This window comes from Heptranchias perlo, chromosome 11, assembly GCF_035084215.1.
Source record: "Heptranchias perlo isolate sHepPer1 chromosome 11, sHepPer1.hap1, whole genome shotgun sequence".
In the NCBI taxonomy this organism is placed as follows: domain Eukaryota; kingdom Metazoa; phylum Chordata; class Chondrichthyes; order Hexanchiformes; family Hexanchidae; genus Heptranchias; species Heptranchias perlo.
The window spans coordinates 75,365,600-75,392,616 of NC_090335.1; the positions used below are offsets into that span (position 1 = coordinate 75,365,600).

The window sequence follows — 27,017 nt, forward strand, 5'->3', positions numbered from 1 at the left end:
GTGCTGGAGCTGCCTCTGCGCTTCCACCAACATCCTGTGTGATGACAGGTCGTTTATGATCGAATTGCCTTCCAGCCACAAAGCACAGGTTTAAAGTTTAGTAACTCTGGTCTTGAGCTGCTTACTTTAAGGCAGAGCCCCCATCCCAAGTAGTAATTCACTGACCTCAAACTCGGGACTTAGTGACTGGTAGATTGTAGGAGGAAGGGGAGATGGAGAGAGGTGAGGAATTCCAGAGCTTTGAGGTTTTAGTTAGTTATTTTTCTGAGGAGTGAAACAATGGAGAGATATGCTGGGAAGGTGGGTAGGTGGGATTGAGGGATACGGTGAAGAGGTGGGTAGGTGGGATTGAGGGATTGGATGAGAAGGTGGGTAGGTGGGATTGAGGGATACGGTGAAGAGGTGGGTAGGTGGGATTGAGGGATTGGATGAGAAGGCGGCTAGGTGGGATTGAGGGATACGGTGACGAGGTGGGTAGGTGGGATTGAGGGATTGGATGAGAAGGTGGGTAGGTGGGATTGAGGGATATGGGGAGAAGGTGGGTAGGTGGGATTGAGGGATACGGTGATGAGGTGGGTAGGTGGGATTGAGGGATATGGTGAAGAGGTGGGTAGGTGGGATTGAGGGATATGGTGAAGAGGTGGGTAGGTGGGATTGAGGGATATGGTGAAGAGGTGGGTAGGTGGGATTGAGGGATATGGTGAAGAGGTGGCTAGGTGGGATTGAGGGATATGGTGAAGAGGTGGGTAGGTGGGATTGAGGGATATGGTGAAGAGGTGGGTAGGTGGGATTGAGGGATATGGTGAAGAGGTGGGTAGGTGGGATTGAGGGATATGGTGAGAAGGTGGGTAGGTGGGATTGAGGGATATGGTGAAGAGGTGGGTAGGTGGGATTGAGGGATATGGTGAAGAGGTGGCTAGGTGGGATTGAGGGATTGGATGAGAAGGTGGGTAGGTGGGATTCAGGGATATGATGAGGTGAATGGGTGGGATTGAGGGAAACGGTGAAGAGGTGGGTAGGTGGGACTGAGGGATATGGTGAGAAGGTGGAATTGAGGAATACGGTGAGAACTTGGGTAGGTGGGATTGAGAGATACGGTGAGAATTTGGATAAGTGTGGCCAGTGAGAAGGTGGGTAGGTGAGGTTGAGGAATATGATGAGAAGGTGGATAGGTGGGATTGAGAGATAGAATGAGAAAGTGGGTACGTGAGATTGAAGGATATGGTGAGAGGGTGGGAAGGGCAATCAGGGCCTTGGTTCAATTTCTCTTCCAAAGAACCTCGGACAGAGCAGCACTCCCTTCACATGCTGGAGTGTTAGCCAGAGCATGTCTCCAAATACTCGAGCAGGGTTTAGAACCCACAACCATCCGATTCCCAGGCAAGACTGTTACCTACCATTCTCTACTGAGTGACTGTTCAACAGATCACGATGGATTATGGAGAATGATATTAACGTACTTTTGTATTGCAGTTCTAAGTGACGAGGAAGAGAAAAGTGATGTCATAACTCAGAGTCAATCCTCCGACCTCACGTTTGACCAATCACATGTGATGGAATGCCCTAGGGACTCTGGATGTTACGCTACCTCTGAAATCTCAGACAACGGAAAAGAAGACTTGGACTTGGAGAACTTGCCAGAAATGGTTGAAGGCGTCTCCCTTGCTGACTGATTGCAGTGGGATTAATCAAGTTGTACAGTTTTGAGGCAGGCAGTGTGAGCCAGTGGATACTGAGAGAGTTCTTTGTCTCTTTGTATTGATATCTATGGGCACACATTGAACATGGCCTCTTTATTTAATAGGAATCTACAAGGGCAAGCGTCGGGCACAGTTTGGATTAAACTTGGGCCAACCCCACGATCTCCCGCAAAAACACTGAACACCTGTTAAAAAATTTGGTTGTTGCCAAATTATTACAACTCTGAGTCCCTGTGATTTTTGCACCATTGTATTTGACCTTGTTTAATTTTTTTTGATGTAGCCTGGGCAAAATCCCGTGTCTTGTAGGACGGATGACCCATGTTGGTGTAAAGATCGGCAAACCAAATTGTTCACGTCAATGCTCAATGCCAAAATGGAGCAATTCAGTGGAGAGATGAATTACAAATTGGCAAAACCGAATGGCTGATGAAAGCTGTGCTTTTACGCTTGTGTATTTGGAGAAGCCGAGCTCCATGGGGATGCAGGCGTTCCTCCATTCCGCACCAGTGGAGATCTTCTGCAACACAATGAGTGGCAGGAGGATCTCCCGCGTCCCAAAGGCTGAGCCGACGAATGTATGAAAAACGCGCACAGCTTAGCGTCTGCGTTTCACACGCCTCCCCCGCCAATTCGCCGGACCGCGTCTACATTTTTTTTTCCCCAGCCAGGACGTAGATGGGAAGAGGGAATTGGCAAGGCTGGATGGCTTGGCCTATGAACTTGAGGATCATGTCATAAAAGGGACATTGTTTTTAATGGAAAGATATCTTGTCAAACCCTTTCCACTTGGGGCATTATAACACCAGAGGTAACTTGTGCCAAAACCCGCATTTGCTAGTGATGGGGATGGAGTTTCCTACTCTGGTTGGATATATTCCTGGAGGTTTCATTACATGGCGCCCCGTCTCCCACAGCCCCGCCCCCATGCTCCTCCCATTGGTCGCCCTATACGTCTATCCTCGCGGCGCCCCCACCATCCCACGGCTAATCGGAAAGCGAACAGACCCTTCGTTACCCAATTGGATGATTCTTGACTGTCAGTCAAACAGCCTTTATCCCAACTCAAAGAAAATGATAAAAATGCCCCAATGACTTTTCTCCTGGGTCGCTTGTATCGGCGTCTTGGAGGTTACTCTTCAATTCCTGGAGACTTCTGGAGACTTCAAGACAATCCCGGAGGGTTGGCGACCCGAGGTGGGGAAGACTGTTGAAATGAAGGGGTAAAATTTCCACGGGGGATTTTTCCGTAATTTTGGGGGATCTCCGGTAGCGTTTCCGTTACTTCAGGAAATCGGAAGAATCCGGCAGAAATTCTATCGCGGCGAATATAAATAGGTTCAAGAGGCAATTGGGCAGATACCTGGAGAGAGGAGGGACTGAGGGTTATGGTGAGAAGGTGGGTGGGTGGGCATGATCTATGTAAAAAAGAAGGGGCTTGTTGGGGTTTAACTTCCTTTTCCTGCTCCTAAATATTCTTACGGTCTTACAATGTTTGTGAGCAAAACAATTGGTGATTCACCCCACAGTGTTACCGACACAGGCACACAGGAAAATGCAGGACTGGGAAAGACTCTGAGGTACATGTGGCTGATCTCACGCGCACACACTCACACATACAGATACACGCAGACATACATACAGTTACACGCAGACACATACAGATACACGCAGACACACATACAGATACACGCAGACACACATACAGATACACGCAGACACACGTACAGATACACGCAGACACACATACAGATACACGCAGACACACATACAGATACACGCAGACACACATACAGATACACGCAGACACACATACAGATACACGCAGACACACATACAGATACACGCAGACACACATACAGATACACGCAGACACACATACAGATACACGCAGACACACACACACACACACACACATACACACACACACACACAGGCAAGAGAGAGTCTAACCACCTCCCCTTGACATTCAACGGCATTACCATCGCCGAATCCCCCACCATCAACATCCTGGTGTCACCATTGACCAGAAACTTAACTGGACCAGCCATATAAATACTGTGGCTACAAGAGCAGGTCAGAGGCTGGGTATTCTGCGGTGAGTGACTCACCTCCTGACTCCCCAAAGCCTTTCCACCATCTACAAGGCACAAGTCAGGAGTGTGATGGAATACTCTCCACTTGCCTGGATGAGTGCAGCTCCAACAACACTCAAGAAGCTCAACACCATCCAAGATAAAGCAGCCCGCTTGATTGGCACCCCATCCACCACCCTAAACATTCACTCCCTTCACCACCGGCGCACTGTGGCTGCAGCGTGTACCATCCACAGGATGCACTACAGCAACTCATCAAGGCTTCTTCAACAGCACCTACCAAACCCGAGACCCCTATCACCTAGAAGGACAAGAGCAGCAGGCACATGGGAACAACACCACCTGCACATTCCCCTCCAACTCACACACCATCCCGACTTGGAAATATATCGCCGTTCCTTCATCGTCGCTGGGTCAAAATCCTGGAACTCCCTTCCTAACAGCACTGTGGGAGAACCTTCACCACACGGACTGCAGCGGTTCAAGAAGGCGGCTCACCACCTCCTTCTCAAGGGCAATTAGGGATGGGCAATAAATGCCGGCCTCGCCAGCGACGCCCACATCCCTTAAACGAATGAAAAAAAACACATATAGATACATGCAGACATATGAACGTAAATACACAGATACACACAAATGTACACACACAAACATATATACACTGACACACGTACAGATACACTCAGACATACACACTGTAAACTGCGCCCACTGCTCTACTCTTTTAACTTTTTAAATGGTGAATGCAACGAACCCATTCATGTTGTGTATTTTATTTGGTGTAACTGGGTAGGTTGGAAGTGAGGTCTTTAACCCGATTGTAGAAATGTCCCTTTGCTCCCTCCCTCTCCACATCGTTTCCATGGTGATCAGTTGAGTGATTTGTATCAGTCTGTATCTTAAGCTTGGTTTAAGCTTTTTGCGTGTAAATATTTATTCGATTTTTGTATTTTATCTGTGTAGATTTGAGACGATTGTTTCTGAATTTCCTGTGTTTTTAGCCTGAGCTCTGATCGTCCTCCCCTTACTGTTGTATTCTGTACATCTGATCTTTAATAAAATTATATGAACACATTCTAAATTGTGCTCGGAATGTTCCGGACACTGATGCGGTTCATCGACTGTGCCGGACTAACACGGAGATCAGAATTGGAGGTTTGCTGAGAATTACATTGATTCCTGGTTTGTGAAGGGAAATAAATCTTTTATTCCTTACTTTTTCTACATTTACTCCCTCCACTCTCGAAACTGCTGACTTGTGCTAGGACATGAAGCTATTATCAGTAAAAGTGACCACAAGGCTGTCGGATTGTCGTAAAAACCCAACTGGGTTCATTAATGTCCCTTTAGGGCAGGAAACCTGCCATTTTTTACCCTGGCCTGGGCTTACACGTGACTCCAGTCCCCACACCAACATGGTTGACTCTCAACCACGCTCCCAACTGGCCTAGCAAGCCATTCAGTTGTCAGGGCAACTAGGGATGGGCAATAATTGCTGGCCTTACATCGAGTTACATCGAAACTACAGCACAGAAACAGGCCATTCAGCCCATATGGTCGATGCCAGCGTTTATTCTCCACATGAACCTCCTCCCTCCCTACTTCATCTAACTTTTTCAGGATAACTTTCTATTCCTTTCTTCCTCATGTGCTTATCTGGATTGAATCCTGGGATGAGAGGGTTGTCCTATAAGGAGAGATTGAGTAGAATGGGCCTATACTGTCTGGAGTTTAGAAGAATGAGAGGTGATCTCATTGAAACGTATAAAATTCTTAGAGGACTTGACAGGGTAGATGCTGAGAGGTTGTTTTTCCTGGCTGGAGAGTCTAGAACTAGAGGTCACAGTCTCAAGATAAGGGGTCGGCCACTTAGGACCGAGATGAGGAAAAATTTCTTCACTCAGAGGTTGTGAATCTTTGGAATTCTCCCAGAGGGCTGTGGATGCTCAGTCGTTGAGTATATTCAAGACTCAGATCGATAGATTTTTGGACTCTAACGGAATCAACGGAGATGGGGATAGGGCAGGAAAGTGGAGTTGAGGTAGAAGATCAGCCATGATCTTATTGAATGGCGGAGCAGGCTCAAGGGGCCGTATGGCCTACTCCTGCTCCTATTTCTTACGTTCGTCTTAAATGCAACTATGCTATTTGCTTCAACTACTCCTTGTGGTAGCACGTTCCACATTCTTACCACTCTTTGGGTAAAGAAGTTTCTCCTGAATTCCCTATTGGATTTATTAGCAACTATTTTATATTTATGACTTCTAGATTTGGACTCCCCCACAAGTGGAAACATTTTCTCTACGTCAACCTTATCAAACTCTATCATTGTCTTAAAGACCTCTCTCAGGTCACCTCTCAGCCTTCTCTTTTCTAGAGAAAAGATCCCTATCTGTTCAGCCTTTCTTGATCAGTATATCCTGTCAGTTCTGGTATCATTCTTGTGAATCTTTTTTGCACCTTCTCCAATGCCTTTATATCCTTTCTTTAATATGGAGACCAGAACTGTACACAATACTCCAAGTGTGGTCTAACCAAGGTTTTGTACAAGTTTAGCACAACTTGCCACTGATGGCAACATCCCGAGAATGAATAAAACAGCACTCATAACCAGTTCGGTGAAAACCCCACAGCTGGACAGGATGAGGAATGCAGGCCCATGGAGCAGTAGGTTCACTGAAAACTTACTGAAAACTACAGATGGCTTGGGTTAGGGCTGGAGGTGGGACCTTTGGTTGGGAAAAGGGCAGGGGCAGGAGATGGGTCACTGGCTTGGGATGAGTGGGTGGGACCTTGTACTGGGATAGAGATGAGGTTTGGGAGTGGGATCCTGACTTGGGATAGAAGAAGGGGTTGGGATCTTTTGTTGGGATAGGGGAAGTGGCAGGAGGTGGGACCTTGGCTTGAGTTTTGACGTTTGTTTCGTTATTGACGACGTATTGAAAACTTTAATAACAGGTCCGTACATCATGGAGTAAACGGAGAAATGCTGCTACCATTGTCAGGCAGCCAGTTTAAGATTTTAAAAATGATGTAAAGTCCATCTCAAAGACCCGAGCCGCCCATCTCGAAGGACAGGAGAATACAGCATCTTACCTTTGGCCTTTCTGCTATTGAGTGCTGCTGAGATGGAATCAAAAAGAGCACTCAGTATTGGTTTGAAATGCCTCACAGCCTCACCGCACCCTTATCTGTTATTACTGCCAGATATACAACCTCGCTGTATTTCTCTGAGAGTGGATTACCCGTTCGCGCACACTTAGGGTTGCCAACCCTCCAGGATTGGGGCATAATAGGGGCAATAAAAAAAAATTAAATTTTCTTTTAACACTTTTTTGTTTATTAGTTATAAAAATATTGGACATGGGAATAAAGACTCGCATGGGAATGTGGGGCTCCACGAGGATGGACATGTTGGGCCACCAATGGCGGGATTGTGGGGGCGGGGCGATTGGCAGCAGGAGGTCATGTGGTGTAACCTCCAAGAATACGTCCAACCAGAGTTGGCAATCCTAATCCCACTCCTTGTGGCCCACCAACGATGGACATTCTCTCAGTCCCTTGTCCGCTGGAACTTTTTCCTCCTTCCATTACCGTCAAAAGTGTCCTTAACGTTCTCCTTGTCAGCCATGCCTTTGGCCTCCATCCCAGCCTCCCCATCCCCCAAGTTCTTCTTTCCTCCTGCTTCTGTTGCTCAGTGACCACCCTTTTCCGCCTCGTTAAGGACACAGAAACATTTCCTTTCCGCGTGGACGCTGTGGGATGTGTGCTTCAGAGAGCGGGCAAAACATGGCCAGGCCATCATACAGCACAGAAAGAGGCCATTCGCCCCATCGTGCCCATGCCGGCTCTTTGAAACAGCTGTCCAATTAGTCCCACTCCCCCTGCTCTTTCCCCATGGCCCTGTAAATTTTTACCTTTTCATTTATTTATCCAATTCCCTTTTGAAAGTTACTATTGAATCTGCTTCCACCGCCCTTTCAGGCAGCGCATTCCAGATCAGAACAACTCGCCGCGTTAAAAAAAATTCTCCTGAACTCCCCTCTCTGGTTCTTTTACCATCTCTATCTTTGCAAAATCTGGTTTGGAAATTTAAGAGGTAATTTTTAAAAAATATATTTTAAAAACGTATTTTGTGGTATAAACCACACGAACTTTGTGCTTCACAAGATGCTCTTGGTTTCCGCTTACTGCTCACATCCGGCTGCTGTACTAATTCAGAGAACTCTAAGTTCCATTTAAGTTAAATCTAACTATTTCGCAATACTAGATTCCAAATTTAGCCAATCCTGCCATGGGAAAAGCTGTCTTTCAAAAGTATAAGGTTTTTTTTTCTTAATACATTTCCTGCTTTCCTGAAGAAAGACAGAAAGAGGAAAGAACTTGCATTTATATAGCGCCTTTCATGACCTCAGGACGTCCCAAAGCGCTTTACAGTCCATGAATCACTTTTTGAAGTTTAGTCACTGTTGTAATGTAGGACCTCACCGAGCCACATAAGGAGTTATTAGGACAGGTGACCAAAAGCTTGGTCAAAGAGGTAGGTTTTAAGGAGCGTCTGAAAGGAGGAGAGAGAGGTAGAGAGACGGAGAGGTTTAGGGAGGGAATTTCAGAGTTTAGGGCCTAGGCAGCTGAAGGCACGACCGCCAATGGTGGAGCGAAGAAAATCGGGGATGCGCAAGAGGTCAGAATTGGAGGGGGGCAGAGATCTCGGAAGATTGAACAGGTTGGGTCTATACTCATTGGAGTTTAGAAGAATGAGAGGAGATCTTATTGAAACATACAAGATTCTGAGGGGACTCGTTAGGGTAGATGCTGAGAGGATGTTACCCCTCATGGGGGAATCTAAAACTAGGGGGCATAGTCTCAGAATAAGGGGTCACCCCGTTTATGACGAAATGAGGAGGAATTTCTTCTCCCAAAGCATCATGAATCTTCAGAATTCTTTACCTCAAAAAGCTGTGGAGGCTGAGTCATTGAATAGATTCAAGGCTGAGTTAGACAGATTTTTGATCAGCAAGGGAGTCAAAGGATATGGGGAAAAGGCAGGAAAGTGGAGTTGAGGTAAAAATCAGATCAGCCATGATCTCATTAAATGGTGGAGCAGATTCGAGGGGCCGAATGGCCTACTCCTGCTCCTATCTCTTATGGTCTTATGGTCGTAGGGCTGGAGGAGGTTACAGAGGTTGGGAGGGGCGAAGCCATGGAAGAATTTGAAGACAAGGATGAGAATTTTAAAATCGAGGCGTTCCCGGACCGGGAGTCAATGTAGGTCAACAAGCAGAGGGGTGATGGGTGAACAGGACTTGGAGCGAGGATACGGGCAGCAGGGTTTTGGATGAGCTCAAGTTTACAGACAGTGCAAGTTGAGAGGCCGTCCAGGAGAGCATTGGAACAGTCGAGTCTAGCGGTAACAAAGGCATGGATGTTGCTTGCTTAAAAGCTGTTCATCTCTAACATCTTGCAGTTCTGATGAAAGGTCATCGACCTGAAACATTAACTCTGTTTCTCTTTCCACAGATGCTGCCTGACCTGTTGAGTGTTTCCTGCATTTTCTCTTTTTATTGGGGATTGCCAACATCCGCAGTATTTTGCTTTTGTTTTGAATTAGCTGGCCAATCGTCTCATTGCTGTTTGTGGGATCTTGCTGTGTGCAGAAATGGCTGCCGTGTTTGCCTACATAACAAGAGTCTTTGCATTTCAAAGTGATTCATAGAATCGTAGAATCTTACAGCACAGAAGGAGGCCATTTAGCCATCGTGCCTGTGCTGGCTCTTTGAAAGAGGAACCAATTAGTCCCACTCCCCTGCTCTTTCCCCATAGCCCTGCAAATTTTTTGCTTTCAAGTATTTATCCAATTCCCTTCTGAAAGTTACTATTGAATCTACTTCCACCAACATTTCAGGCAGTGCATTCCAAATCTTAACAACTTGCTGCATAAAAAATTACTCTTACTCCTAGATTTGATAGAGGTATCCAAAATCATAAAGAGTCTATGGCGTGGAGATGCCAGTGATGGACTGGGGTGGACAAATGTAAAAATGTATGTCACGCTACACGTAACCCCACCAGCAGGGAAAAAAAAGTTATCTGTTTTTAATACAATTGGAAATTCTCTCTCTCTCTCTCTCTGCCTTTCGGGTCTCTTTCTCTCTGTCTGTGTAATTTGACACATTGTGTATTCAGCATACTGGGACCTACTGTTTTCCGTGGCTAACCTGTCTGAACACCAACGACACCTTTTGATTGGTGTGATGGTGTCCCAGCCTAATATAAGACATGCGATTTGAGAACCTCTCATTCACTACTCACCTGACGAAGGAGATAATCTCCGAAAGCTTGTGATTTTAAAATAAAATTGTTGGACTATAACCTGGTGTTGTAAGATTCCTTACATGAAGGGTCTGGACAGAGTAGATAGAGAGAAACTGTTCCCATTGGCGGAAGGGTCAAGAACCAGAGGACACAGATTTAAGGTGATTGGCAAAAGAACCAAAGGTGACATGAGGAAAAACTTTTTTACACAGCGAGTGGATAGGATCTGGAATACACTGCCCGAGGGGGTGGTGGAGGCAGATTCAATCATGGCCTTCAAAAGGGAATTGGATAAGTACTTGAAGGGAAAAAAATTGCAGGGCTACGGGGATAGGGCTGGGGAGTGGGGCTAGCTGGATTGCTCTTGCAGAGAGCCGGCACGGACTCGAAGGGCTGAATGGCCTCCTTCAGTGCTGTAACCATTCTATGATTCTATCTCACCCCCTGTTCTTTCTCCAATTATCTTAAATCTGTGTCCTCTGGTTACCGACCCTCCGGCCAGTTTCTCCTTATTTACTCAATTAAAACCCTTCATAATTTTGACCATTTCTATTAAATCTCCCCTCAATCTTCTCTGCTCTAAGGAGAACAACCCCAGCTTCTCCAGTCTCCCCACCTAATTGAAGTCCCTCATCGCTGGTACCATTCTAATAAATCTCCTCTGCACCTTCTCCAAAGCCTTGACATCCTTCCTAAAGTGTGGAGTCCAGGGGTTCATTAGATGTGAGACAGTTTGACGTGTTTTTGAGGGATGTGATCAGGTGCTATCCAAATACAAGGTCTTCTATCCAAAAGTGAGTTATTGATTTTGTTGTTTATATTGGGCTAACGCCTCTGGGCCTGATATTTCGGGCGAGAGGCTCTTCCGATCTCCCTTTGTAACTTTGACAGGAGACAAGCGGAATCCACCCAGAAAGCTCCGGACGCCCCATCTAACCGCGTCGAGCCATTTCTGTGAGGGTTCTGGCTGTCTCTGTCTGGGGTTACAGTAGGGGTTGTCAACTCTGGTTGCATGTAGTCCTGGACGTTTCATCCCACGACCTCCCGCCTCCCGCTGCCCCTCCCCTTCACTCCCGCCATTGGCGGCCCAACTCGTCCATCCTCACGGAGCCCCGCCTTCCCACGGCCAACTGGAATGCGAACAGACTGTTCGTGACTCAATCGGATGATCCTTGACTGTCATTCAGCCTTTTTTCCCCCAACTGATATATTTTCGCAACTGATAAATAAAAGTTTTCAAAGAAAATGAAAAAATGCACACACTTTATTTAATGGCCCTATGATTTTACTCCCGGGTTTGCATGTGGTAGTGTCCTGGAGATTAACCTTCAATTCCCAGAGACTCCAGGACAATCCTGGAGGGTTGGCAGCCCTATGGACACTCTGCGTAACTGGGTGGAACTATTTGTTTGGGGTTTCTGGCAGTCTCTCTCTGGGTTTACGGTGGGAGACCCTGAGAATCACTGCGGAGCTTCAGGGCTATTGGCCCGGAATTTGCCCCCAGCGTGAAGTTGCTGCTCTGCCCAGCTAATCTACACAGAAAAAGGTAAGCTGGTCCAATCATTTCACGGGGGAGCTGTCCTTCCTGGACAAATGAGCAGGGAATCTCGTAGAGCAGCTTCCGGATTTGCGTGTCTGACTGCGCATGTTCACCACAAGTTGCTCTTCCATTTGATCTTAAATAACGGTGAGCGCTGTTTGGCTCGCCGCTATTTTTGGGGCAAATTCCGGGCCAATAGCCCTGAAGCTCCGCAGTGATTCTCAGGGTCTCCCACCGTAAACCCAGAGAGAGACTGCCAGAAACCCCAAACAAATAGTTTGAAGTTGAAGTTGCTGCTCTGCCCAGCGTGAAGTTGCTGCTCTGCCCAGCTAATCTACACAGCAAAAGGCACGCTGGTTTTTTTAAAAGTCTAAACTAACTTTTAACGGTGTGGTAAGTCTTAATGAGAGCACTGAAAATTAACTTAAAAATGCGGAATCTCATTCCTGCCGATTTTAATCGTTGGAGATTTACTTTTTATTTCTGCCTCTTTTATCTCTGTCTTTTAATTCAATATTTCTTACCCTCTCTTCATTTCGCTTTCTCTAACTGAATTTACATCGAATTAACTGCTGTAGTTTGCACTTCCTGGTTCTGAATTGTCAAGGATGCTTCAATCTGATTGATTGAGGGGACAGAGCCCTCCCTTCCCCGCTCTCTCAGCTCACAGATTCCCGGGCGAGGATGCTGCACTTTTAGTGACTCACCATTAGAGGAAGTTCCCACACTAAAGCCCGTGGATCGTTTGTGGGCAAGTTTAAATCTAACGAGCGGCAGGAACCGTTCGTTCACCGCTCAGAACAAATTCCGGCCCATTGTGTTTTTCAAGGAGTACGACTTGAAGAAAAAACAACGGTGCGTCGGGTGGGTTTGTAACACGATGGTTTTCGTCCACTCTACAATGTCACTGAGTTGTCTGGGGAAAGGCTAAGGCCGTACACACTTCACACTGAAGCAGGAAATTCAGTGAGCAAAGGTTGCTCGCTTACTCCTCCCGGTGGCTACTTAGGAAGTTGCACGTTTGAAAGCTCTGCGGTTTACTGGCCTCTTCTCTCTGCTGGAGCTTGGTGCAGGGACCGTACAAAGGGGCAGAAAAAAATAACTATTGATAATGCTAGACCAAAGCCACATATCGGAGAGCGGAGTCAAATAACCTACAGGATCCAGAGCCAGGCAAAAATCTGTAGGCATCAGAACTAGTGAGGAATCTATACGATACAGAGACAGTCAGGAATCTATAGGATACAGAGATGGTCAGAATCTGTAGGAAACAGAGATAGTTCAGACTCATAGGATACAGAGACAGTCAGGAATCTATAGGATATAGAGACAGTCGGGAATCTATAGGATACAGAGACAGTCGGGAATCTATAGGATACAGAGACAGTGGGAATATGGGGGATACAGAGACAGTCAGGAATCTATAGGATATAGAGACAGTCGGGAATCTATAGGATACAGAGACAGTCGGGAATCTATAGGATACAGAGACAGTCAGGAATCTATAGGATACAGAGACAGTGGGAATATGAGGGATACAGAGACAGTCAGGAATCTATAGGATATAGAGACAGTCGGGAATCTATAGGATACAGAGACAGTGGGAATATGAAGGATACAGAGACAGTCAGGAATCTATAGGATACAGAGACAGTCAGAATCTGTAGGAAACAGAGATAGTTCAGACTCATAGCATACAGAGACAGTCAGGAATCTATAGGATACACAGACAGTGGGAATATGAGGGATACAGAGACAGTCTGGAATCTATAGGATACAGAGCCCGCCAGAAATCTGTAGGATACACAGACAGTCAGAATTTATAGGCTATAGAGACAGTCAGGAATCTATGAGATACAGAGATGGTCAGAAATATGTATGATGTGGATCTGTAAGATGCAGTGACAGCCAGAATCTATAGGATAAAGGGCAGTCCGGAATCTATAAGATACAGAGACAGTCAGGAACCTATAGGATACAGAGACAGTCAGGAATATGTGAGATACAGAGACAGCCAGGAGTCTGTGAGATACACCTTCAAGCAGTGCATTCCAGATCATAACGACTCGCAGCATTAAAAAAAATCTCACCTACCCCCTGGTTCTTTTGTCAATTATCTTCAATCTGTGTCCTCTGGTTACCGACCCTCCTGCCAGTGGAAACAGTTTCTCTCTATTTGCTCTAACAAAACCCCTCATGATTTTGAACGCCTCTATTAAATCTCCCCTTAACCTTCTCTGCTTTAAGGAGAACAACCCCCAGCTTCTCCAGTCTCTCCACACAACTGAAGTCCCTCATCCAGACGATAACTCTTTGTTGATAAGTTGAGTTCTGATGCCCCTTGCAGTGGTCACTGAGGAGTCCTCCAAGTGATGGTCTTCCTGATGCTCCAACCCGGGTTATTATGCCTCCAAAGTAGCTACAGCCACCTCCCAGAAATCACTATTTCAGGGCATATAGCAGCACTCTCGCTTCTGAGTCAGAAGGTTGTGGATTCAAGTCCCTCTTTAGAGACTTCAGCACATAATCTAGGCTGACACTCCCAGTGCAGTACTGAGGGAGTGCTGCACTGTCAGAGGTGCCGTCTTTCGGATGAGACGTTAAACCGAGGCCCCGTCTGCCCTCTCAGCAAAACAGATTATCTGGTCATTAACTCCTTGTTGTTTGTGGGGGCTTGCTGTGCGCAAATTGGCTGCAGCATTTCCCAAGTTACAACAGTAACCATGCTTCAAAAGTACTTCATTGGCTGTAAAGTGTTTTTGGATGTCCTGAGATCGTGAAAGGCACTATATAGATATAAGTCGTTCTTTTTTTTCCCATTACAATGGCAAACAAAGGAATGTCCATTTGGGAATCACACACCTGGTCAGTGGGCGGGGGAAAAATTATCCCAGTGGTCTTACAGACCTACAGGCTGTCAGACTAAGCTCAAACTTTCTTCTATCTTCAAGCTCCAAAGTAATTCTTTCTTCGACCTGAATCGTTAACTCTGTTTCTTTCTCCGCCGATGCTGCCTCACTCGCTGAGCTTTTCCAGCATTTTCTGTTTTTATTTCTAAAGTAAATCATTTCTGCCAGTCTGAGATGCTTCTGACAAATGGCACGCCTCATTTATCTCAGCTTTAGGGTACCCCGGCGCACTGCAAGCGTAACTTCTGGGACTTTGGTACACCGATGGCAAAGGCCTTCATTTAAATAGATCGACATTATCCAGGACAAAGCAGTCCGCTAGATGGGTCAGCCCATTCATTGGCTTGAACATCCACTCCCTCCATCACCGGCGCACTGTGGCTGCAGTGTGCACCATCTACAGGATGCACTGCAGCAAGTCGCCAAGGCTTGTTCGACAGCACCTCCCAAACCCGCGACCTCCACCACCTAGAAGGACAAGGACAGCAGGCGCATGGGAACAACACCACCTGCACGTTCCCCTCCAAGTCACACACCATCCCGACTTGGAAATATATCGCCGTTCCTTCATCGTCGCTGGGTCAAAATCCTGGAACTCCCTTCCTAACAGCACTGTGGGAGAACCGTCACCACACGGACTGCAGCGGTTCAAGAAGGCGGCTCACCACCACCTTCTCAAGGGCAATTAGGGATGGGCAATAAATGCTGGTCTTGTCAGCGACGCCCACATCCCATGAATAAATAATAAAAAAAATACATATTTAAATTGGGGAGAACTGGGGTCCGATTGTGCCTCAATGGAGATCATTAATTGGATCGCTGCCTTAATGAATTTGACATGAATTAGAGTTGAGGTTAGGATCAGATCAGCCATGATCTTATTGAATGGCGGAGCAGGCTCGAGGGGCCGATTGGCCTCCTCCTGCTCCTATTTCTTATGTTCTTTAATGAAGCAGTAACAGGTCCAGCCAGTTCCAGAGTGGCCTGAAGCAGTGGTTAATCAGCAATTTGGGTCAATTCGAATCAGGCGCTGACCTCCCCGCCGACCTGCAGGTGTCGCTGCCACTAAATTAACGATCAAGTCAGCCACGGCGGGGGCTGCTCTTGCCTCCCAGCCAGAAAGATCGTCTCCTCGCCTCTCCGCTTCTCCCGGGCGCCTGGGCGCGCGGGGCATGCCGGGAGTTGTAGTTCCGGGCGCCCGGCGATGTCAGAGGAAGAGGCGGAGTCTGAAGGGAGGGAGACTACAGGTCCCGTGAGCCCCCGCGGCCATTAGGTCCAGTCAGCGTTGGGTGAGTGAGTGTGAGGAGAGGAGAGGAGAGTCCCGGGGCGGCGGCGGACAGTGAGTGTCTCCCGGGGTCACAGCTCTCAGCAAGCGGTAATAACCACAACCATGGCCGGGGCCATGGCCATCCTGGGTGAGTGTCCGCCCGCCCGCCCGCTCCGTGTGTCTGCCTCTCGGCCTGGCGGCCGGCGGACCGGGTACCCGCGCCCAGCGCTCCTTCGGCAGCCGCTGTCCACAGTCACCGACAGGGCATCGTATAATAACTCGGCTCATCGGGCGCGATGATGATGTCTGCCTGTCGATCATATTATTCACTGGCCATAATCTTCCAAACACCCGTAGATACGGGGGTGGTGCCCGAGGACTGGAGAATTGCAAATCTTACTCCCTTGTTCAAAAAAGGGTGTGAGGATAAACCCAGCAACTACAGGCCATCAGTTTAACCTCGGTGGTGGGGGAACCTTTAGAAATAATTCTGTCTCTGATTATCAACAGTCACTTGGACGAGTGTGGATTGATTAGGGAAAGCCAGCACGGATTTGTTAAAGGCAAATCGTGTTTAACTAACCTGATAGAGTTTTTTGATGAGGTAACAGAGAGGGTAGATAAGGGCAATGCAGTTGATGTGGTGAATATGGACTTTCAAAAAGTATTTCATAAAGCGCCATCTAATGAGCTTGTCATCAAGATTGAAGCCCATGGAATAAAGGGGGCAATAGCAACATGGATACAGAATTAGCTAAGGGGCAGGAAGGAGAGAGACGTGGTGAACGGTTGTTTTTCGGACTGGAGGGAAGTGTACAGTGGTGTTCCCCAGGGGTCGGTGCTGGGACCACTGCTTTTCTTGATCTATATTGATGACTTGGACTTGGGTGAACAGGGCATAGTTTCCAAGTTTGCAGATGACACAGATCTTGGAAGGGTAGTGAACAGTGAGGAGGATAGTGATAGACTTCCAGAGGATATAGACAGGCTGGTGGCATGGGTGGACATGTGGCAGATGAAATTTAACACAGAAAAATGTGAAGGTGTTACATTTGGTAGAAAGAATGAGGAAAGGCAATATAAACTAGAGGGCACAATTCTAAAAGGGGTACAGGAAAAGAGAGGTCTGGGGGAATATGTGCACAAATCATTGAATGTGGCAGGGCAGGTTGAGAAAATGGTTAAAAAAGCATATGGGATCCTGGGCTTTATAAATAGAGGCGTAGAGTACAAAAGCAAGGAAGTCATGATGATCCTTTATAAAACACTGGTTTGGCCACAGCTGGACTATTTTGTCCAGTTCTGAGCACCACATTTTAGGAAAGATGTGAAGGTCTTGGAGAGGATGCAGAAGAGATTTACTAGAATGATTCCAGGGAAGAGGGACGTTGGTTACGTGGATAGACTGGAGAAGCTGGGGTTGTTCTCCTTGGAACAGAGACGGTTGCGAGGAGATTTGATAGAGGTATTCAAAATCATGAAAGGTCTGGACAGAATAGATAGAGAGAAACTGTTCCCATTGGCAGAAGGATCAAGGACCAGAGGACATAGATTTCAGGTGACCTGCAGAAAAACATTTTTACGCAGTGAGTGGTTAGGATCTGGAATGCACTGCCCGAGGGGGTGGTGGAGACAGATTCAATCATGACCTTAAAAAGGGAACTGGATAAGTACTTGAAAGGAAAAAAAATTCAGGGCTACGGGGATTGGATGGGGGAGTGGGACTAGCTGGCATGGGTTCGATGGGCCGAATGGTCTCCTTCCATGCTGTAACCATTCTATGATTTTATATTGTATCTCCCTATAGTAATAGTATATGTATTGTGCAATATAATGCTTGTCTATCATCTCTGTCTCTCTCTCTCTCTCTCTACCTAAATGTATAATATAAAATGTATCTACAATATCTGTCCCTACATGTATATCATATATAACATTGACAGACCAGGAGTTAAAGTTTTCAATTGGGGAAAAGCCAATTTTAGTAAACTGAGAAGTGATTTAGCAGAAGTAAACTGGAAACAGCTACTTGATGATAAATCAGTGGGAGTCATTCAAAGGGGGAGATTCAAGGGGTTTAGGGTAAACATGTTCCCACAAAGAATAAGGGAGGGGCTGCCAAATCTAGAGCCTCCTGGATATCAAGAAGCATTCAGGGTAAGATAAGGCAGAAAAAGAAAGCCTACGATAGACACCGGGAACACAATACTACGGAAAGCTTAGAGGAGTATAGAAAGTGCAGGGGTGAAGTTAAAAAGGAAATTAGGAAAGCAAAGAGAGGGCATGAAAAAATATTAGCAGGTAAAATCAAAGAAAACCCAAAGATGTTTTATAAATACATTAAGAGCAAGAGGATAACTAAGGAAAGAGTAGGGCCTATTAGAGACCAAAAAGGTAAACTATGTGTGGAGGCGGAAGATGTGGGTATGGTTCTTAATGAATACTTTGCATCTGTATTCACAAAGGAGAGGGATGATGCAGGAATTAAAGTTAAGGAGGAGGAGTGTGAAATATTGGATGGGATAAACATAATGAGAGAGGAAGTAGTAAGGGGATTAGCATCTTTGAAAGTGGATAAATCACCAGGGCTGGATGAAATGTATCCCAGGCTGTTAAAAGAAGCCAGGGAGGAAATAGCGGAGGCTTTAACAATCATTTTCCAAACTTCACTGGACACAGGCGTGGTGCTGGAGGATTGGAGGACTGCTAATGTTGTACTGCTGTTTAAAAATGATGTGGAGATGCCGGTGATGGACTGGGGTTGACAATTGTAAACAATTTTACAACACCAAGTTATAGTCCAGCAATTTTATTTTAAATTCACAAGCTTTCGGAGGCTTCCTCCTTCCTCAGGTAAATGTTCAGGAGCTCCTCGAAGCCTACGCATTTATACATATAGAACAATACATGATGTTTACAGAATGCCCCTGCAACTGCCCGTTGCCAAGGCAATCACCGTGTTCAGACAGAGAGGTGTCACCTGCAGAACCCCCGAATACACATTCAACAAAAAAACAAACAGGAAAAAAAACCAGAGAGAGGCAGAAACATCCAGAAGGCAGAGAAAGCCAGCAAATCACCCATTATATTAAAAACAGATAACATTTGTTCGCTGGTGGGGTAACATGTAGCGTGACATGAACCCAAGATCCCGGTTGAGGCCGTCCTCATGGGTGCGGAACTTGGCTATCAATTTCTGCTCGACGATTTTGCGTTGTCGTGTGTCTCGAAGGCCGCCTTGGAGTACGCTTACCCGAAGGTCGGTGGATGAATGTCCATGACTGCTGAAGTGTTCCCCGACTGGGAGGGAACCCTCCTGTTTGGCGATTGTTGCGCGGTGTCCGTTCATCCGTTGTCGCAGCGTCTGCATGGTCTCGCCAATGTACCATGCTCTGGGGCATCCTTTCCTGCAACGTATGAGGTAGACAACGTTGGCCGAGTCACAGGAGTATGAACCATGCACCTGGTGGGTGGTGTCCTCTCGTGTGATGGTGGTATCTGTGTCGATGATCTGGCATGTCTTGCAGAGGTTACCGTGGCAGGGTTGTGTGGTGTCGTGGACGCTGTTCTCTTGAAAGCTAGGTAATTTGCTGCGAACGATGGTCTGTTTGAGGTTGGGTGGCTGTTTAAAGGCGAGTAGTGGAGGTGTGGGGATGGCCATAGCGAGGTGTTTGTCCTCATTGATGACATGTTGAAGGCTGCGGAGAACATGGCGTAGTTTCTCCGCTCCGGGGAAGTACTGGACGACAAAGGGTACTCTGTTGGTTGCGTCCCGTGTTAGTCTCCTGAGGAGGTCTATGCGATTTTTTGCTGTGGCCCGTCGGAACTGTCGATCGATGAGTCGAGCGTCATATCCCGTTCTTACTAGGGCGTCTTTCAGCGTCTGTAGGTGTCCATCGCGTTCCTCCTCGTCTGAGCAGACCCTGTGTATTCGCAGGGCCTGTCCATAGGGGATGGCCTCTTTGACGTGGTTAGGGTGGAAGCTGGAAAAGTGGAGCATCGTGAGGTTGTCCGTGGGCTTGCGGTAGAGTGAGGTGCTGAGGTGCCCGTCTTTGATGGAGATTCGTGTGTCCAAGAAAGAAACTGATTCTGAGGAGTAGTCCATGGTGAGCTTGATGCTGGGATGGAACTTGTTGATGTTATCGTGTAGTCTCTTTAGTGATTCCTTGCCGTGGGTCCATAGAAAGAAAATGTCGTCGATGTATCTGGTGTATAGTGTTGGTTGGAGGTCTTGTGCAGTGAAGAAGTCCTGCTCGAACTTGTGCATGAAAATGTTGGCGTATTGGGGTGCGAATTTGGTCCCCATGGCTGTTCCGTGTGTTTGGGTAAAGAACTGGTTATCGAAGGTGAAGACATTGTGATCCAGGATGAAGCGGATGAGTTGTAGGATGGCTTCCGGAGATTGGCTGTTGTTGGTGTTGAGTATTGATGCTGTCGCAGCGATGCCGTCATCGTGGGGGATACTGGTGTATAGTGCCGAGACGTCCATCGTGGTGAGAAGTGTTCCTGGTTCAACTGGTCCGTGGGTACTGAGTTTTTGTAGGAAGTCTGTAGTGTCGCGTCAGAAGCTGGGGGTTCCCTGTACGATGGGTTTCAGGATGCCCTCGATGTATCCAGAGAGGTTCTCACACAGGGTTCCGTTGCCTGATACGATGGGACGTCCGGGTGTGTTGGCTTTGTGTATCTTTGGGAGGCAGTAGAAGTCTCCCACGCGGGGAGTACATGGGATGAGAGTGCGTAGGATGCTTTGAAGGTCTGGATCGAAGGTCTTGATCAGTTTGTTGAGCTGGTGGGTGTGTTTGGTCGGATCTGCGGGTAACCGTCTGTAGTGTTCCTGGTTGTCCAGTTGTCGGTATGCTTCTTTGCAATAGTCTGTTCTGTTCTGTATGACTATGGCTCCTCCTTTGTCCGCTGGTTTGATGACGATGTTGCAGTTGGTCTTGAGAGCGTTGATGGCGTTGCGTTGTGCTCGGGTGACATTCTGGACTGTCTTCTGAGTGCGGCTGATGAATCTGGCATTGACGCATTTCCTGACAGCTTGAGCATACATGTCCAGCTGAGGGCAGCGACCCTCCGGAGGAGTCCAGTTTGACTCTTTCCTCTTCGGTTGCTGTACCGCGGATCCCTCTGTCTGCTGTTCCGGATCGTCGATTGTCTCATTGGGTTTGCTGCTGAAATCTTGGGGTTTGTGGTAGAATTCCCGGAGCCTCATTCTCCTGATGAATTCCTCTGTGTCCGCCGCGAGACTAGTGGGGTCCATTTTGGTGGTGGGGCAGAAATTGAGCCCTCGGCTGAGAACTTCGATTTCGTCTGGTTGAAGGGTGTGGTCGGATAAATTGACAATAGACTTCCCTGTGGTTGCAACCGTGGTACCAGGGGAAGCTTGGTCGTTGCTGGTGGTGATGCCGAGTTTCTCAAGCTTCCTGCTCTTGGTTTTCATGTAGGCAGCGTAGTTCCGTTGCCTCGTCTGTTTGGCGGTATAACGTAGCTGGTCTGCTGTGTCCTGAGTACAGGTTGAGAGTATGGACTCTATCTTGGTTTCGAGGTTGTGGCGTCTGCTGTAGAGTAGGGAGCGAAGGATAGATCGAGTAATTACAGGCCAGTCAGCCTAACCTCGGTGGTGGGCAAATTATTGGAATCAATTCTGAGGGACAGGATAAACTGTCACTTAGAAAGGCACGGATTTGTTAAGGGGAGGTCGTGTCTGACTAACTTGATTGAATTTTTCAAGGGTAGCGCAATTGATGTAGTCTATGTGGATTTTAGCGAGGCTTTTGACAAGGTCCTACATGGCAGATTGATCAAAAAAGCAAAGGCTCATGGGATCCAAGGGAATGTGGCAAATTGGATCCAAAATTGGCTCAGTGGCAGGGAGCAAAGGGAAATGGTCAACGAGTGCTTTTGCGACTGGAAGGCTGTTTCCAGTGGGGTGCCGCAGGGCTCGGTACTTGGTCCTTTGCTTTTTGTGGTATACGTTAACGATTTGGACTTAAACGTAGGAGGCATGATTAAGAAATTTGCGGATGACATAGATAGGCCAAGTGATTGATAGTGAGGAGGAAAGCTGTAGACTGCAGGAAGATATCAATGGACCGGTCAGGTGGGCAGAAAAATGGCAAATGGAGTTCAATCCGGAGAAGTGAGGTAATGCAATTGGGGAGAGCAAACAAGGCAAGGGAATACACAATAAATGGGAGGATACTGAGAGGTGTAGAGGAAGTGAGGGACCTTGGAGTTCATGTCCACAGATCCCTGAAGGTAGCAGGACAGATAGATAAGGTGGTTAACAAGGCATGTGGAATGCTTTCCTTTATTAGCTGAGGCATAGAATATAAAAGCAGGGAGGTTATGCTGGAACTGTATAAAACACTAGTTAGGCCACAGCTTGAGTACTGCGCACAGTTCTGGTCACCACATTACAGGAAGGACGTAATTGCACTTGAGAGGGTGCAGAGGAGATTTACGAGGATGTTGCCAGGACTGGAGAATTTTAGCTATGATGACAGATTGGATAGGCTGGGGTTGTTTTCCTTGGAACAGAGGAGGCTGAGGGGTGATTTTGATCGAGGTGTACAAAATTATGAGGGGCCGAGATAGAGTGGATAGAAAGGACCTATTTCCCTCAGCGGAGGAGTCAGTGATCGGAGGCATAGATTTAAAGTGATTGGTAGAAGGATTAGAGGGGAAATGAGGAAAAACTTTTTCACCCAGAGGGTGGTGGGGGTCTGGAACTCACTGCCTGAGAGGGTGGTAGAGGCAGAAACCCTCAACTCATTTAAAAAAAATACCTGGATGTGCACCTGAAGAGCCGTGACCTGCAGGGCTACAGATCAAATGCGGGAAAGTGGGATTAGGGTGGGTGGCTCTTTTCTCAGCCAGTGTGGACACGATGGGCCGAATGGCCTCCTGTGCCGTAAATTTTTCTTTGATTCTATGATAAATATATAACCTGCCTCTCCCTATATTTATTATGTATGTAGATATACATTTTATGTATATTATACATATATAGTTATACAGGGCCTTTTAGAGGCAGTTTTGGTCTCCTTGCCTGAGAGAGAATATACTTGCCCATAGAGGGAGTGCAGCGAAGGTTCACCAGACTGATTCCTGGGATGGCAGGACTGTCATGAGGAGAGATTGGGTCGATTCACTAGAGTTTAGAAGAATGAGAAGGGATCTCATTGAAACATATAAAATTCTGACAGGGCTGGACAGACTGGATGCAGGGAGGATGTTTCTCCTGGCTGGTGGGGGGGGTCCAGAACGAGGGGTCAGTGTCTCAGGATACGGGGTAGGACATTTAGGACTGAGATGAGGAGAAATTTCTTCACTCAGAGGGTGGTGAACCTGTGGAATTCTCTACCACAGAAGCCTGTGGAGGCCAAGTCACTGAATATATTTAAGAAGGAGCTAGATAGGTTTCTAGAGACAGAAGGCATCAAGGGGTATGGGGAGAGAGCGGGAATATGGTATTGAGATAGAGGATCAGCCATGATCATATTGAATAGCGGAGCAGGCTTGAAGGGCCGAATGGCCTACTCCTGCTCCTATTTTCTATGTTTCTATATACCCTGCCTGTGTTTGTGGATGAATGCAGGACCTGGCTCATCTGTGATGCCCCCACAGTCAAATAGCCTGCTGGCATTCATCATGTTGGCTCACGCAAGACTAGTGGCCACTTTGGGGAGGGGGAAAAGCTCCCCAGCTTGTGTCAGCGCCTTCAGGAGAAGAGGGGGTAAAATTCCTATAATGAAGTGTGTTTATAGGTCATTAAGCTCCCTGATGTGTGATTTAGATAGTAGATGTTGTGGTATTTATAACTGTTCCCTGCAGTAGCTGATAACAAACCAAACATTACATTTATTTTTGTCCTGATAGAATCCAATGTGTTTAGTACAAAAGCTATTTTTGGGCTGGAGTTTGTTAATTAAACAGGGGGTTGATTTGTGTTGGCAACACACCACCTTCTGAGGGGAAAAAAGCTATGTTTAAAGTTGAAAGGGAGAGTGTTACTCAATGTGATATCCAATGTCATTGTACTGGGCACTGAATAGATGCACCTCTTACTGAACCAGATAATATATATTAAAGGGGTAGGGTAGTGGTGATGTCACTGGACTAGTAATCCAGAGGCCTGAGCTAATAATCCGGTGAATTTGGGTTTAAACCCCTGAACTTTGAATTTGAATTCAGTTTTTAAAAAAAAATCTGGAATAAAAAGCTGGTGTCAGTAAAAGTGACCATGAAGCTATTGGATTGTTGTAAAAACCCAACTGGTTCACTGATGTCCTTTTTAGGGAAGGAAACCTGCCGTCTGGCCTATATGTGATTCTAGTCACACATTAACGTGGTTGACTCTTAACTGCCCACTGTGGGGCCTAAAAGGCCACTCAATTGTATCAAACTCAGGGCAACTAGAGATGGGCAATAAATGCCGACCTTTCCAGCGATGCCCATATCTTGAGAATTACTGTACTAAGTAGGTGAATATATTCACGCCAGCAAAGTATCATCTCGTAAAATTTGCACTGAGACTTAATGCCGTGACCCTGCTCAGCATCTGAAGTCTCGTGGACAGATTGAGGGTCATTTATTGACCCCTCTATATATTCGTTGGTTGAGGAAGGAGTATTGACCAGGACACTGGGAGAACTTCCTTCTCTTTCAAATCGTACCACGGGATCTTTACTGTGCATCTTAACTGACGAAGGGGATAATCTCTGAAAGCTTGTGATTTTAAAATAAATTTGTTGGACTATAACCTGGTGTTGTAAGATTCCTTACATTCATCTTAACTGAGGCAGCAGTTAGAGCGCGACAGTTGAGCACAGTGTCCTCCTGGGCCAGGGAGAGGATACAATGAGCCAGGGGGTCATGTGATCTCTGTCTAGTGACCCTTTGCTGGGATGTTTGGACATTGAGTGACAGCAGGATCGGGCTCCACTGTGATGCCTCTAATGGTCAATCATCCTCCTGACACCTGCTGTCCAGGGGTCACACATCAAGATCGACCCTTGAATAAGGTACTGTCTGGCTGTGGAGCTGTATCCCAACAAGAATGAGACTCTTCAGGAGGTGCAGTGTTGGGGACATTGTCATGATTAACCAGATATCTTTTCCACGTTTTGGTTGGCATCCTGCAATCTGTTGAAAGAACTTGCATTTATATAGCGTCTTTCACAATGTCCCAAAGTGCTTTACAGCCAATGAAGTACTTTTTGAAATGTAGTCAAGACCCAAAGCCATTGTCTTCAGTCCCCGACACAACCTCCGTTCCCCTAGCCACCGACTCCGTCCCTCTCCCTGGCCACTGACTGAGGCTACATCAGACCGTTTGCAACCTTGGCGTCCTATTAGACCCTGAGATGTGCTTCCGACCACGTATCTGCTCCATCACCAAGGCTGCCTACTTCCACCTCCATAACGTCGCCTGTCTCCACCCCTGCCTCTGCTCATCTGCTGCTGAAACCCTTGTCCATTTCCTTGTTACCTCTAGACTTGACTATTCCAATGCTCTCCTGGCCGGCCTCCCATCTTCCATCCTCCGTAAACTTGAGCTCATCCAAAACTCTGCTGCCTGTATCCTAACTCGCACCAAGTCCTGTTCACCCATCACCCCTGTGCTCGTTGACCTGCATTGGTTCCCGGTCTGGGAATGCCTTGATTTTAAAAATTCTCATCCTTGTTTTCAAATCCTTCCATGACTTCGCCTCTCCCTATCTCCGTAACCCCCTCCAGCCCTACAACCCTCCGAGATCTCTGCGCTCCTCCAATTCTTGCCTCTTGCGCATCCCCGATTTTAATCTCGCCACCATGTTAAGGGGTCGGCCACTTAAGACTGAGATGAGGAGGAATTTCTTCACTCAAAGGGTTGTGAATCTTTGAACTTCTCTACCCCAGAGGGCTGTGGATGCTGAGCCATTGAATATGTTCAAGGCTTGGACGGACGGACGGAGGGAAGGATGGACGATGGGACAGTATGGGGAGCGGGCAGGAAAGTGAAGTTGAAGATCAGCCATGATCGGATTGACCTGCTCGAGGGGCCATATGGGCTATGCCTGCTCCTAGTTCATATGTTCTCACTGGTGATCCTGCCTTCAGCTGCCTAGGCCCTAAGCTCTAGAATTCCCTCCCTAAACCTCTCCGTCTCTCTACCTCTCTACTCTTTTAAGATGCTCCTTAAAACCTACCTCTTTGACCAAGCTTTTGGTCACTGTCCTAATATCTCCTTATGTGGCTCGGTGTCAAATTTTGTTTGATAACGTTCCTGTGAAGCACCTTGGGATGTTTTACTACATTAAAGGTGCTTTATAAATGCAAGTTGTTGTCCTTACCTGGTCTGGGCCTATATGTGACTCCAGTCCCACAGCAAAGTGATTGACACTTAACAACTCACTGCAGTGGTCTAGCAAGCCACTCAAGTTTTATCAAGTAGAGATGGGCAATAAATGCCGGCCTTTCCAGTGATGCTCACATCCTAAGAATGAATTTTTTTTAAAATTACTGTCTGGGGCGCTGAGAGTTGAACACACCACCTCCTGACTCAGCGGTGAGAATCCTACCACCTGAGCCACAGCTGACACAAACAAAAAAAAATTATCACGTCCTGAGTAGTTTTTTTTTCTCCTTCCCTGATGTAATTTTAGCAAACAGTGTCCCGTCTGATCAGGTATAAAAAAAGTTAAGGATCTCTCCACAGTGACTAAATACACAACGGCCACACTCAATCTTGTTTTTCCTCGGTAGATGAAATCACTAAAATGAACTTGATAGGATGGGAGCGGGCTCATGTGGAGCATAAACACCGGCAGAGACAAGTTGGGCCAAATGGCCTGTTTCTGTGCTGTAAATTAGAATCATAGAATCGTTGTAGCGTAGAAAGAGGCCGCTCAGCCCATCAAACTTGTGCCGGCTCTTTGTAAGAGCAATCCAGTTAGTCTCTTCCCCCGTAGCCCTGAAAATCTTATCCCTTCAAATGTTTATCCAATTCCTTTTTGAAAGCCATGATTGAATCTGTTTCCACCACCCTTTCAGGCAGTGCATTCTAGATCATAACTACTCGCTGCGTTTATAAAAAAAAGCTTTTCCTTACATCGCTTTTGGTTCTTTTGCCAATTACCTTAAATCCGTGCCCTCTGGTTCTCAACCCTTCCGCCAATGGGAACAGTTTCTCTTTATTTACTTTAT

General features: G+C 46.8%; 2 protein-coding genes across 6 annotated transcripts in view; both read left to right on the top strand.

Annotated features, from left to right (window-relative positions):
• Positions 1-1,921, top strand: part of LOC137327498 (SAM domain-containing protein SAMSN-1-like) — an 84,481-nt gene extending 82,560 nt beyond the window's left edge. For all 3 annotated transcript variants that reach the window (XM_067993382.1, XM_067993383.1, XM_067993384.1), the window contains exon 8: positions 1,474-1,921. In XM_067993382.1, coding sequence (XP_067849483.1) covers positions 1,474-1,673 — 200 coding nt within the window. In that variant the 3' untranslated portion in view covers positions 1,674-1,921. The remainder of the gene's footprint in view (positions 1-1,473) is intronic.
• A 13,896-nt stretch (positions 1,922-15,817) lies between these two features.
• Positions 15,818-27,017, top strand: part of hspa13 (heat shock protein 70 family, member 13) — a 97,641-nt gene continuing 86,441 nt past the window's right edge. For all 3 annotated transcript variants that reach the window (XM_067993387.1, XM_067993386.1, XM_067993385.1), the window contains exon 1: positions 15,818-15,975. In XM_067993387.1, the coding sequence (XP_067849488.1) occupies positions 15,951-15,975 (25 nt within the window). In that variant the 5' untranslated portion in view covers positions 15,818-15,950. The remainder of the gene's footprint in view (positions 15,976-27,017) is intronic.